Source organism: Leiobunum rupestre, chromosome 4 (genome assembly GCF_980474605.1).
Source record: "Leiobunum rupestre chromosome 4, qqLeiRupe1.1.hap1, whole genome shotgun sequence".
In the NCBI taxonomy this organism is placed as follows: Eukaryota; Metazoa; Arthropoda; class Arachnida; order Opiliones; family Sclerosomatidae; genus Leiobunum; species Leiobunum rupestre.
The window spans coordinates 15,304,097-15,319,016 of NC_143387.1; the positions used below are offsets into that span (position 1 = coordinate 15,304,097).

At 38.8% G+C, this 14,920-nt stretch overlaps 1 protein-coding gene across 2 annotated transcripts in view; it reads right to left on the minus strand.

Moving 5' to 3' along the window:
- Positions 1–3,407: 3,407 nt before the first annotated feature.
- The window catches only part of LOC149946453 (tyrosine-protein kinase Src-2-like), a 34,251-nt gene continuing 22,738 nt past the window's right edge, over positions 3,408–14,920 (minus strand). For both annotated transcript variants that reach the window (XM_090171457.1, XM_090171458.1), the window contains 5 exons: positions 7,909–8,073; positions 5,767–6,029; positions 4,296–4,575; positions 3,635–3,946; positions 3,408–3,459 (listed from right to left, as the gene is read on the minus strand). In XM_090171457.1, the coding sequence (XP_090027583.1) occupies positions 3,741–3,946; positions 4,296–4,575; positions 5,767–6,029; positions 7,909–8,073 (914 nt within the window). In that variant the 3' untranslated portion in view covers positions 3,408–3,459; positions 3,635–3,740. The remainder of the gene's footprint in view (positions 3,460–3,634; positions 3,947–4,295; positions 4,576–5,766; positions 6,030–7,908; positions 8,074–14,920) is intronic.

The following is a 14,920-nucleotide window of genomic DNA, read 5'->3' on the forward strand; positions in this document are numbered from 1 at the left end:
TTCGGTAAAAAAAACTAGTCCAATAACGCGATCTCCTAGTAGACCAGCCAAAACGGTGAAGCAAAATTGGCCACGATTGTGGTGAGGAAATCCCAAGTGCGGATTTTCATCGCTCCACATGTGGTTGTTCTGGGTGTTAACCGGTCGTCTCTCGAGAATGAGCACTCATCGGATACGAGGAGCAAACGGAGGAAATTTTCATTTGCATCGACCATGGTACTGAAACCGTTGCAAAAGTCCAATATAAGTCGCCTATCACCATCGTTAAGTGCTTGGTGAAGCGTGGCACGGTATGGAGGAAAGTTATGATGTTCTCGTCCGCGGAATCAGCGATTCACGTTGCCATAATCTTCAAAGTCACGACTCACGAACGGCACGGAGAATAGTGTGGTGATCTGGTCGACTGTCAGGATAGAACATTTGAAATAACTGACTTACTAGACGTGCGTTTTGACGACCATCACCATAGTATAACTCTACAATCTTGAACCACTGTTCACGGCTATAATAAGTGAACTTAATTACTGAAGTACGTTGAGATATTTATTTTAATATCGTTGATTCCGCACTTTAAATACTTAAAAATAAATCTAAATTTAAACGAAGTACAAATTCAAAAAAAAAGCTTAGGGAAATCAGACATTTTTGTAGACTTCTTACAATCTCCTTCTTTAAATTTGGTAACCATTGGGTTTTTTTTCTCAAAATTAGTTACCAATAAAAAGAATTTGTCTAAACAACGTTAATTTTTAGCAGTCATACAAACATTACAATTTAGAAAGGTTTCTTTTTAAATAAGTTGTGAAAAGGCTTAAGCCACATACTACCAACTTGTTATTTTTCATGACCTAATATCTCAGTGACAATTTGACCTATTCGGACCAAAGTAATTTCCTTTGACAGTTTTCATCTACAACCTAGCGTAAAAAAATTCCAAACCCGTGAAAAATGTCACGAATTTTCTGAAGTTAACAAATAAGAACGACCTTCCCCGATAGTGTACATCCTGAAAGTTTAACATTTCTAGCCTACTCTAGGTAATATAGTTTTTAAGAAAAATGCCTGGGATGATTAAATTGAAACACCTTGTATATTTTTGGAAGTTTGTTGTCCTTCTGTCGGTCCGTAGGCATTCACACCGTTTGCCTTAGAGTGCCCGAACTTTTCACATTTGTACAAAGCAAAGCCAATCGGCCAATAGTTTATTTTATAAAACAAAATGTTGTCTTGCCCAACTTGTTAAAATGTGGCTCTTACGTCACAAGACACCGCTTTATTAGTATATTCTTCGCCCGCATATCACGCTACTTGACATCAAATACGCTAGACCTTGCGCGGCCTTTTTTTATGATTTGCAAGGTCTATTTTAATCATGAAAAAGAAAAGGCCGCGCATGGTCTAGCGTATTTGATGTCAAGTAGCGTGATATGCAGGCTTTTCTTTACCAAGAGTTATGAGCAGGCCCATATAGAACTAGTCCATATTTCTAATTTAAGACCTTGCCCATGGCAAAGATAATCTAGACTACGTACCCGCCCATGGTTTGATTTCACTACGTTCATGGACTGAGACATTCGGACGTAATGTTGGGCAGAGGACCTTGCTAATTTTAACCTTAAGGTTTCTGGCCAGCTTTTCTTATTATTTGAGAATGTATATTAAATAAAAAATCGTAAATACTATTTTAAATTGAAACGTGACGAAGCGTTCTATAGTTTAGGTCTAAATCGTTATGATAATACATTGGAGATATAGCGGAGACACGAATCCACGGAAACAAACAGGATCTGTTTGGACGCAATTCAAAATTTTATAAAATATTGTGGTCAATGTGGTGGGGCTAAAGTTTTTCCTCATCAACTCGACGACGGTTAGGCACCGAGACTTATGCTTTGGAACGCCACAATGGTAAAACAAGGGGAAGGGGGTCACCAATTTTTATGCAAATAGGATAACTAGTTTTTGCTGTAGAGCGGTCTGCAAGAAGATGAAAGAAGAAGATGAAAGTGTTTTTTTTACATTTTGGCTATCTTTGAACTACGTCGCATTATTAACATAACAGCCCTAGATTTATAGTTTTATTGTATGTTTGTCTTATGCGCCTGGTCTTTCCAGTGGTGTATCGCTTGTCTCGCTATTCTGAGTGGTTGAGGAGATACAAGGGGCTGAAATCGGCCCTTATTTGCTTCGTGATACTAGCTCGGTCTCGAAAAACTAGTCACTTTAACGCTTGAAATTGGTAAACAGATTCTTTTAGGTTTTAAAATCTATTTTCTTGGTGCCTGTCAACATAATCAGCTAGACTAGGCTAATACCCAAGGCACCACCATATTAGCATGAAGCTTCCCCGCAACGCTAGGATCTCGTCGTGTGAACAGTTACCGTTGCGCGTCCAGCGTTTCAGATCGCTTTGGCAGAAGCGCTTCATCGACCAGTTTGGCAGCGACTCCTGACGTCATCGAGTAGGTTTTTTTTAAATCAATGAACAATCATTTTGGCACATGATAAAAATTTTATGAATGTTTTAAAAACAATAGAGCAATAGCCTTTCAACGTTTTGTGTATTTGTTTATAATTAAAACGTCTTAAAATGTAATTCACATATGTGTGCAGACGAACTCCTAATTGTATGCTATACTACGCATGCCCAAACAGTTTTACAAATGTTACGAACCGCAGCGAAATCGAAACGAGACAAAAAGTTTCCGAGGGTACGTCTAAACGGTGATATAAATATCGCGAGCGAATTTCGAGCACGCGCACATGCGTCGTTTCAAAATCCAAGTTCGCAAAGCATGTGCGAAATCAGGAATTTTTCCAATTTCGCGTCTCATGTGTGCAGCCGCCTTATTAGTCAAGTGTCAAAACTTGCGAATTGTGTCTTACACCAAAAGAATCACATGATAAACTCAACTAACTGACGAAAGACGAAACTACCCAACTAGTTATTAACATATATAATGTCATTTATTATCGAGAAGGTATTTACTTATAGTTATAGATAATGACTATTTTGGGATGGACCGCGGGTATCATGGTCGAATTTCACCCAGCAACGAGAGAGGGGAAGGAAAAACGTTACCCACGTTTGGCTTTAATCACTTCGGAAGCCGTAAGGTTTAAGAAACCTGTGAGATACGGGGTTAATTTGATTTTTCTTAGAACATGAGGGGGATTAAGAGCAACGCTAAATATCGTTTCAACACAGTCATTCTCCTTAAGTTCTAATACATTCTTTATATTATATGAATTGAAGTACTTAATGATTACATTTATAATCCAGATTTCACACTCAATGAAAACTGAATTTCCTGGTGAATAGGACAGGAGTTTTTCTTAAACTGAAACAGCGAGGTTTTCAGCAGAATGTTCTTCGGATGAATTCACTGTGATCAACTAAGCAAGGATTGAAACCTGGCACCTCTTCCAAAAAGGTTATTTCTCAGTTCACGTCTTAAGCTAACAAATCAAATTCGTTGATTAACCATTAGTATGCCTTTACACACTCTAAAAGGAAAGTCTTTGCAACTTTAATTACCTAAATTTGGACCAAAATATATATCAAAACTGGGAAAATTTTATATAAGCAATACTTAAATATATGCAAACGAATTACATATATTATAACAAATACCTTTTACTGAGTTCCATAAGAATGGCTTTCCAGTACCAGTACAAGTTTCACCAAAAGAATCAATTATTTTATAGTGCTCCAAATTGTTATATTACATATCACGTAGTTATGGCACTACCGTTTCGTACCGAACGAAGTCACCGTAATCTTCGAAAAATTTAAATATTTGAGAGAAAGAAGGTCGTTTGGCCGGTTCAGGATCCCAGCAGTGAACCATCAAGTTGTACACTCTGGTGGGGATATCAGGATGTTTTTCCATTCTATAATTCTTCGGTCTCTGAGTCAATTCTCTCACTTGACTGTTCACTTTGCCTAATAAGAGTATAAGACAATTAAACACGTTAGCGTCGTGGCCAGATTCAGATCATATCGTTTGAAATACACGAAACATCGCGAACCTCAGGAAATTAACGTGCCCTTAAGGTCTATAAGAAAACGGCCTTGGTTCCCAGAAATTCTCGGGATTCTTTAAAATTGTCTTAGGATTTTAACAGCTCTAAAATCTTCAAAGAAACTCTAAGAATACTCGAGTCAATACCAAATTTCATTTTCATTTCTGCGTTTCCCTCATCAGTAACAATTTGACATAGTTAGCATTCCTATTCCGTGAACCAACAACGTGCGACACTGACATTGAAAGGGGTTTTGAAAGCGAACCTACCAGGATATGGATCAGCTCCGTACGTAAAAAGTTCGTAGAGCAGAATAGCGAAGGACCAACAGTCAGATTTGTGAGTAGGTTGGAGGCCTGGATGGAACAATTCTGGCGCCACCCATTTGATAGCGACTTTTGAGAAGAATTCCATCGAGTCGGACAAGTACCTCGCCAAGCCGAAATCTGACACTTTCACTTCATTCGACTCTCCAACCAGGATGTTTCTCGCGGCCAAGTCCATGTGAACAACTCGCTCATCTTCCAAGTAGGTCATTGCGTCGGCTATCTGTTTTTGGAAATACAATTTTACGTGATTTTATAACGAAATGGGCTGGATGATTGAGAAAGGAAGTAAAAAAAACATTGTCCACAGTGGTGGCGTCAGGGGTAGGCAAAGTAGATAATGGGCCCCAAATTGTTCGCTTATTTAAATTACGCGAAAACCTTTTAATATTAATTAATTTTATATATAAATCACCATATTTTGCTAACTTTGGTTAATAAAAAAGGGGCACCAAAATCCTTCTAAGGGGCCAAAAAAAATTAAAGTTGTGGGTAGTTATTGTAGGCACAGTAGACCATTGGTGGATTAACCAATAGACTAAGTAGGAATAAACCTACAAGCCTGGAATATTTTTCAAAAGGTGGGGGCCTCGTTATAAGGTTAGAGCCAGGTTTGGCACAATTTTGCCAAGGGTGGAAAAAACGAGTTTTTTCCGCGGTTTTTTCCACCTATTGTTTTCCTGTTAAAAACCGTGTGGAAAATCGTACTTCCATGGTTTTTTTTTCACCTCTAGTGCCAAAATTCAGTATATTCTTCTATTCTATTCACTCTTCTTCTGGCCTTCTTTTCATCTCTCCTATTTGCAATGAGCAAATAAGTTACTTAATAGATATATCAATGATTAATTTAGCATGAAAACAGTTTTTTTTTTCATTTTTTCCGGTTTTTACCAGTTTTTCCCACATGTCCCGGCTAAAACCAGTTTTCCCCGGGTTTTTGCCAACCCTGGTTAGAGCACGATCAAAAGGGCCATAATAAAGCTCAAGCTTTAAATAGACGCTAGCATAAACACTATTTATGTCTTATTCAACTTGTTAAAAGTTCCACGCGCGTCTCGATATTTTAGCGTAACCGGGATCGAGCGATTTCGCGCGTGCTCCCTGAAATATAAAAAAAACGCACGAGCCTTTTACGCTAAAATATTAAAAAGCGCGTGGAACATTTTAACAAGTTGAACAAGACATGAATAATTTATGCTAGCGCCTATTGCGACTGACTGTAATTTAAATTCAAATCCTCATTTCACAAACAATCAAATCCAAGTTTACGAGGTGAGTTGCTTAGCTAAAGGTAATTTTGTTTTTAATGTGTTTTCCCATTTCATATTCCTACATATATTATGTGTTAATTTTAAAGAAATAACTTGATTTCAAGAAAATTGGTCAACTCTGCTTATTCCACCGCTGTAGTTACCTGAGAAGCAATACTGATTAGGTTTACATCTCTTTGTTGAAAGCGACTATGTTTATTCCTGAGGTAATCCTTCAGGTTTCCATTAGGCAAGTACTCGACTACCAAGCAAAAAGGGTCATCTTTGGTGCAGACACCATAGAGGGACACTAATTTCTTGTGTCTTAACTTCTTCATGATTGCGGCTTCTTTCATGAATTCCAGGTTGCTCTGCTCGTGGTTTTTCAACATTTTGATGGCCACATCGATGGAACCATTCCACTTCCCTAGAAATACAGGAATTTGCTAAGAACTGTCTATTCCTAAAGACAGTTTTATTTTTATCTAGATAAACTCTTTTAAATTAAAAAAAAATTATTTTTAAAGAGGTAAATTTTACGAGCCATCTAGGGGGTGCGGGGGTGGCAGAAAAAAAAGGCAATTTATTGCAAAAGTTTTAAACGTCAACAAAAGTGACGTCACAGAGTGTGCTAAATTAAATCTTTCTTGAACTTAGTTATCTCAAAAACCTCTTGAGTTTTTAATCATCGTATCCTAAAAAAATGTTTCAGTTTTCGTTGTCACACAAACTGGTTGTAAGGACCAAATCTCGATATTAGGGGAGATTAGGAACCTTGGGGGAAAAAAAGATTTAGGTATTCTAGGAACCTAGTGGGAGGATTGGGTGTTAATAGGTATATCTCTAAGTGATCTGAAGAATACAAACACAGTTTATGTTTGTACACCTTATTACTAATTTTCGAAAAACGTTCGGTGAATCCAGTAATTTATCTCAACTTTCGGTGATTTCCGCAAATTTATCAGTGATTTCCAGTTTTACCACTTGATTTATCACAAATACTGAGTGATTTTCTTACTCGATTTTCTGTGATTATATCTTCGATTTATTCACCTGATAATTACTTAAGTTAATAGATCTATATTTTCATTTCATAAATACATCTATAATAGACATAAAGAAGGGCTACTACGAGGGATAGTCAATTTTTTAATCGTAGGTAATCATGGGAAACCGCTTAAGAAAATCAGTGAAAATCACCGAGAAATCAGTGGAATTCAACGAATGATTTTCTAAAATCAGTAAACAGGTGTACAAAGATTTTACGAGTGACTACCGCCTCCGGATACTAGCTGATAGAAATTACAATCATGTGCTAATAGCTCTAATGAATTGAATGCAATTGAGATTGCACCCCTGAGAGTCGTTTACGATCTTCCAAGTTTGCGAGGGCAGTTAAATCTGTCTACCTCCGGAACAGTTTCTTGGATCTAGTGGAAAGGGTACAGAATAAAAGTTGCCTAAACCGCAAATGTAAATTGCGATTTTGGATCGATATAACGGCTTCCCGTAAAAAATAAAAAGTCAATTTCTTGAACTTGAAAGGCAAATTTCTCAAATTTGAAAGAGTACGAATTTCCATCAACGAATTTCGCGATTCTGTGATGCGGCACGTTTTGGAAAGCTGATTGGTGCTTGCATGGTTTGATGATATTAATACATATTTAAATGGCTTCGGTAGTAACGGGGCCTATAAAACATAAGATAATATGATGTTTGTACCATTAAGGCTTTAATTAAAGGTTTTTTCAGTTCTTTGAACTGTTTTGCTTAAATTATATATCTCGGCAGTAAACGAGAGCTAACTCTCGTACCCAAGCTAAGTAACGACCTCGAGCAGAAGTTCTTTCATTGTGCACGTGAAAAATTTAAATCTTATGTTCGTCTAAGCAATGTGCTCACTTCAATTACCCCATTCACGTCGGCACAGAATACTATAGAAGAGGAGTGAGGTCGTCTGCTTTAAAAACGCGAGCAAAAACTTCATTTTCCTGCATCGAAAACTTAATTTATTTCGGGTGTTAGTAATTTAATTACTAAACCTCGAATATTCACATTATGGCGATTTAAAATCCGTTTACTTAATCAAATTACGACAAGTGGTTTAGCGTAAAACCTAGTCTTAAAAAAGGAAGAAAAGTATCTCAATCTATGTTGACTATTGGGAAAGGGGAGGACTTAGAAGCGCAAAATAGGCGCAGCAGAGAGGGAAATGGGGGAAATACTTGAACCATAAACAGTTAAACACACTACCTTATCTCAAGCTCCATAAAAATTCATTTCCGAAATGTGGTCAAAGTACATACCTTTCCAAACTGCTCCGAAAAATCCCTCGTTAATAGGCGTTTCCCAGACCAGAGTGCTCTTAGCGATTTCCCAATTGTCCGTCGTTTCCTTCGACAGTTCGTACAAGGGGGGCCTCTCCTTTGGGCAAGACACCGTCAATTTGTGGCATATATGAAGTACATTTTCTGCCCAAGAGTACACAAACAAATAAAATTTCAGAAAAAGTTCATGCGTATCGGATGGTGTTGAGTACAGAATTCTCTTTGATTGAGAACTTTGTGGCCTTTTTAAGAACTCATCATTTCTCAAAGTAACATTTTTGAACAAGTCAAAGCTTTTCTCTGGCGAATAAGAGTAGTGTTATAAATGAGAGAACGCTCTATGAGGCACCTAATGAGGCACCGGGACACCGGGCACCGTGCCTCATAGAAATAACACGGGACACTATTTGACGGTGTCTAGAAAAAAAGTACCGGCTCAACATCGACGCGTTTGAGGCAACTAATGAGGCACCGGGACACCGGCACCGTGCCTCATAGAAATAACATGGGGCACTATTTGACGGTGTCTAGAATAAAAGGACCGGCTCAACATCGATGCGTTCGCCGACCGTAAATCCCCATAGAATTAACATGAAGTATTATTTTAACGGTATCTCACGAGCACCATGCCGCATAGAATTAACATGGGGAATTATATTGACGGTATTTGATGCATTCACCGGTCGTAATTGTACTGCGAGAGAGCTGTGAGTACCGTATCTCATAAAAAATACATGGAGACGAGGATTTGAATATTGACCGTGAATTGTTTAAACATGTATTGCGTGGATTTAGCCTTAATTTACAAAGCCTGCTTAATCTGCTGTTTCGAACGTCGTGGTATAATCCTAATTGTTTAAGGCGTGGTACAAAGTGCAACAAAGTTTACCATATAAAGGTGAGTTGTTCCTCCAATATATCATTCGGAATTAGGATCCTTGAGTCTCTTACACCTTAGAATTCGAATACTCAGAAGATGTAAGTATAAACCTTTCCACATAAATTACTTTAAGTTATTTCTAACGATTTCGATACACCTTTTAGGAACGTCGGTAAGGTTTTCCCTATTTCTACTACGAAGGGGGTATCGGTAACCCCAGACTGTCATATTCACGTCGGTACTTTGGATGGTAGTGTTGGAATTGAGTTGACGGAAAGCCAGTTCAAGCAACTACGGAGAGCGAGCGGTCAAATTACTACGTTCTTGGAAGACGATTCGATCCCAAACTCTACGTGGTTCTTTGAAGGATCAGAAACGAGACGAGTCGAGCTATGCATTTTCCAAACGCGGAAGGAAGTGGACGTGAGAGAAATAATCCTTGGAACTGGGACCAACTACGGAAAGCGCATCTTAACCAAACAGGGCTTTACTGTCACGCAATACCCCTTTAAGACGTTGATGGATAAATACGACGAAGTGATGACGTATCACAACGAAGTAAAACGCGTCTTCAATGATATTAAAGGAGTCGTTCTGACCGCGATTACAGAATACGTGAATAAGCAATGCGAAGGTTGCAAAATTGATCATCCCTCACAAAGGCAGCACGTTTGTCTGATGATTGATTGGAACTCTCGTTTAGATATACATTTGTTTGACGCGATGGATAGAATTAGTTATTCCGAAATCACTTTAAAACTTGACACGTTTTTAAGCGAAGACTTTCGCGATACTATATTGACTTCCATAATGTGCAACGCTAAAAAAATGTTGTATAAAACTGAAGACTTTTGAATTTGTCAATAAAAAACTTAAGTATTAAAAACTGGGCTCTTTATTTTGTAGCTTATTTAGAGACATGGAACCAGTAATGAAACATCCGTTCACCGGGCTCGTCGCTGGGCCCACGCAATGTGGAAAGTCCCACTTCGTCGCTAAATTAATTAAACATAATGAGTCGTGCATTGCTCCTCCACCTCAAAGAATAGTTTGGTGTTATACTGAGTACCAAGAGAAATTATTTAATTCGGTATTGGAGCATAATCCTACCGTAGAGTTTCACGAGGGTTTATTAGACCCAAACAATTTAAATCCGACGATTAGAGATTTTGTAGTTCTCGATGATCTCTTATGTGAAATAGCGAATAACAAAGACGTCACAAATTTACTTATACGAGGTTCGCATCATCGTAACACGTCCGTACTGATTTTAATGCAAAATTTGTTTTATCACGGGAAAGAAGTTAGAACTCTCAATTTGAATTCACAGTACCTCGTCATTTTCCGTTCGGCTAGAGACGTTTCCAGCGTGCTAAATATCGCTAAACAAATTTCACCGGCTAATACCAAATTCGTTGTTGACGCGTTTCGTCAAGCCGTGGTGAAACCTTACGGTTATTTATTCATCGACTTGAAACCAAATACCGCAGATGAATATCGGCTGCGAACGGGGATCATACCGGGAGAAGAAGCCGCGATTTTCATCCCGAAATAAAATCAAAATGACTATAGCAACGTCAAAACGTGTGTGTAAAAACTTGGATTTTTTAAAATATTTGAGCACGTGTAATGTGAAACAGAGGAAAGCTATCATTAAACTAGCGAATTGCGACGCCATCTTAGCGCTGGTCGAATGTTGTATAAATGTACTACGAGGGAACATTCAGTTACCAGATGGACAAAAGAGTCGATTGAAGAAACATCGTAAAGCCTTACATCATCTTTGCGCAAAAATTCCTCTCGCTAAAAGAAAACAGATTCTAGTTCAGAAGGGTGGATTTCTCCCGTTTTTGTTAGCTCCACTTCTTTCAATCGTTAGCTCAGGCGCCGGCGCTGCGATAAGCCGCGCCATTAATAAATAAATGGCCCGAAAAATGATTTTAGTGTCTGAAGACGCTTTACGTCGAATGAAGAATGCTACTCCCGAAGATGTTCCCAGTGAAATACCATCCTTGGATAAAGAAATGAAAACGATCCTCGACGATTCCAATATGACCGAATCCGAAAAATTAACGTTCTATAATCAAACTTTGCAGCGACACATAATATCTAATCGCAAACCAGTTGAAAAACAACAGACTGTTAAAAACAAAACGTGGTACGAAGAAATTGCAACGTCTATTCCGTCAAGTATGCTTACCAACGCGATATCGTTTTACAATTGGACATTACGTTTTATTTCGTGGAACGAACTCGGTGAAATGACATTTGGAGGACGAGTCGTTTCTAGATCAAACGTAATCGATTTAACTTACGACGCGGTTAGAAAAACCAAGTCAAATTCCGACCCTACGGGATTCAAGAAATTCTACGAAGTATTGCAAAACAATAATGTACCAAAAAAATATATCAAGAATCCTACTAGAATAAGTTCTTTAAAATCGTTATCTTTTAACACGTCACCACCTAGACAAAATCAGTGGGTGACGATTTGAATGTATTTACCAATAAAACATTTAACCACCAGTTACTGTTATTTAGTTCAATCCCATATCTCATAATGGATGGTTGCACGGAAGTTGTAGCTGAAAGTATCGTATCCACATTAAATATATCATTTTCGAAAAATCCAAAACTATTAACCGTCGTTTTAATTATATTAATTTTTGTAATAGTCGAATTATTCGATTTCTTAATATTGTACTACGCGACACCCACACATGGAAATTACACCAATTACGGATAAGCTAGAAAAGATCTATTAAGACGTAGCGGACTCTGGCGGGTACGTTGGCGTTCGAGGACTATATCGTTCCGCTCGAGAAAAGGGTATCAAAGTTACGTTGAAAAATGTGAGGGAATTTTTACAAAACCAAGATACCTATACTCTACATAAAAATGCAAAGTGGCGATACAAAAGAAATAAAACGATAGTGTACGGCATTGACGATCAATGGCAAGCCGACCTCATTGACCTCCAGAAACTTTCCAGGCTAAACAATGGGTATCGCTATATTCTCGCGTGTATTGATATTTTTAGTAAGTACGCTTACGTCTAACCGATGAAAAATAAGAAAGGAGAGACTATAGTGAACGCTCTAAAAAAGATATTAGATGGTGAAAGGAAACCAAAGCGAATGCAGAGTGACCACGGGAATGAGTTTGTTTGTAAAGCCGTTCAATCCGAATTAAATTCCCGCGAAATAGAATTTTTCGCGACGAACTCTGAAGTAAAAGCCAGCATCGTTGAGCGGTTTATTCGATCGTTTAAATCGAGAATGTATCGATATTTTACAAGGAAAAATACTTATAAGTACGTTGACGTGATTCAAGAATTAGTTAGCGCCTATAATAACAGTTATCACCGAGCAATTAAATGTAAACCCGTCAATGTAAATCCCGAAAATTCGAAAATAACTTGGAAAAATTTGTACGGAGATATAGACTTTAGTCCTCCGATAAAGTACGACTTCGAAATTGGAGACATTGTCAGAATAAGCCAAAACAAGGGACTATTCGAAAAAGGATATCTCCCGAATTATTCTGAAGAATTATTTCGAGTGATTAAGCAGATACCGAGACAACCGCCGGTATATAAACTGGAGGCGCTAGATTCGGAGCCCATTTTAGGAATTTTTTACAAAGAAGAAGTACAAAAGGTGGGGAAAGATCTTGACACTTGCGCGTTCAAAATTGAAAAAGTGCTCAGGAGGCGACGGAAATCTGTTCATTCAGTCGAGTTACTCGTACGCTGGAAGGGGTACGGACCGCAATTTGATAGTTGGGTTCAAGAAGTAGACTTAGAATGAGTTTCTATATCACCCTACCATCCGATTCTTCGCTGAATTACTTTCCGGGTAATACTCTGAGCAAATTCAGAGCTTACCTTCCGGAGAATGTTCAGCTGAATGGACCTTACGAAGTAGGTTTAGCGGAAATAAGTTATCCTAGAACGTGGAATAATATCTAAGAAGAACGGGTAGTGCCAGTTGGTTCGGATGATATCAAACTGGAAGATTTTAGGTATATACCTAGAGCAAATTTCTCTTCTATCGAAGATTTACTTGAAATGTTAAAATTTGAGAATAAAAGGGTCGAGTTCAAAAACCATAAACATCTGAAACGAGTTGAGGTTCATATAACTAAAAGTTTTTACTGTATAATCCCTCCCGATATAGCGATGATGTTGGGATTTTCTCTTAAGCAAGAAGGTGAATTTGAAATTAGAAAATCTTCGTTAGCCCCTTATACCGTAGATATGGACGTAGGATTACATTCATTGTTTGTCTATTCTGACATCGTTGAAAATACGATCGTGGGGGACAGGAACGTCCCTCTTATAAGAATTATTAACGTTAAAGGAAAAGACGGGAAAACTGTGAATACTGAATTTTCTCGTCCACATTACCTACCCGCCGCTTCTTCCAACATACAAACTATCGAAATTAATCTTATGGACGACTTGGGGAACCCCGTGCAATTTGAACGTGGAAAGGTGCACGTTACTCTACATTTTAAACCGCGGAGGGCCTGGCTCGCTCTATAATAGTGAGTGTCGGGAACAAGTAGCCCTCAGTTTAATGAAAAGTAATGAATGACGAACATCATGAGACGTCAGAAATACATTTCCTCCGTAAGCGATTACGAGAGGTACTATTTAAATCAGGCTGGATACGGATCAATCCCCGTGTATCGTGGCGTGGGTGTCCAGAGAGGCTATGGTTTGGGTAACATACTCGCTTCGGCATTTCGTCGTGCCATGCCGCTTTTGAAGCGCGGAGCCCAGTTTCTAGGAAGAAAATTTCTCGATACTGGAGCGAAAGTCGTGTCTGACGTCGCTAGCGGTATCCTAAATAAATCATCGCTAGCGAAGAGATCTAAGAGCGCTAGTAAAGAGACATTGTTATCAGCCGCGGAAGCCGTTACGCAAATGACGGGATCTGGAATTAAAAAGAGGCGTCGCGCAAAGTCACTCGAGCTAAAATCAAGAAGAAGAAAGCATCGTGCCGTTCTTACTCCGATATATTTTCATAAAGTCTTAGAATGGCGTTGATACATCCGAACTCTAGTGTTTGCGTGAATTCCGAATTGGACCTTTTCGAAGTCCCGTTAACGCAAACGGGGATTATCGGTGGCGAATGGGTCGAATACCACCCCATTTCCAGCATTAGCAACAATTCAGCGTTAACGTTTTGCATTAGTGGAAATTCCGAAGCGTACATCGACCTATCACAAACTCTCCTTCACGTTCAGGTGGATGTGAAAATGGAAAACGGATCTTACCCTAAAGCCGCCGTTGTTACTCCGACGGGTGTGGTTACGACCCCGGCGGATAATGTAGCCCCCATCAATTGGTTTTTGCACAGTCTATTTACCGAAGTCCACTTATTTTTAAACGAAATAGCAGTTACTCCTTCCGCTCAGAATTACCCGTACAAAAGTATGATTCAAACTATCTTAACATTTGGAGACTCTGCTAAAACGAGTCATCTTACCAGCGGCCTATTCTATCGCGACACGGCGTACGAGTTCAACGATTTCGTGAACAATAAAGGTTTCTTACAAAGAGCCAACTTTGCTCAAAAGGGAACTATAGATATGAGCGACGCTCTTCATTTAGATATTTGTCAACAGCCGCGCTTCCTTTTGAACTTGGTGGGAAATCAAATACCGAATTTTGTTTACACTCTGACGTAATATGTAAATTGGACATTAAATCAGCTTTGTTGTATTTGAGGAAAGTCAAGTTAATTCCCGAAATCCCACTATCACACGCCAAAGTGTTACAAATGTCGGGAGCGAAGTACCCAATTTCCCGCACGGAAGAGATGTCGTTTTCGATTCCGAGAGGCAACATGAGCGTCCTGCAAGATCATTTATTTACAGGACAAATTCCGAATAAAGTCGTAATCGGGATGGTTGAGCAAAACGCGTTTCTGGGTGAACTTAAATCGTCGCCATATAATTTCCAGCATTTCAATTTAAACCACATTGGTTTGTTCGTCGACGGCAGTAGCGTACCACATAAAGCCCTAACACCTAACTTCGCGGAGCGTAGCTACATCCAAGCGTACACCAATTTATTTCTTCAAACTGGTCAGTGGAACATTG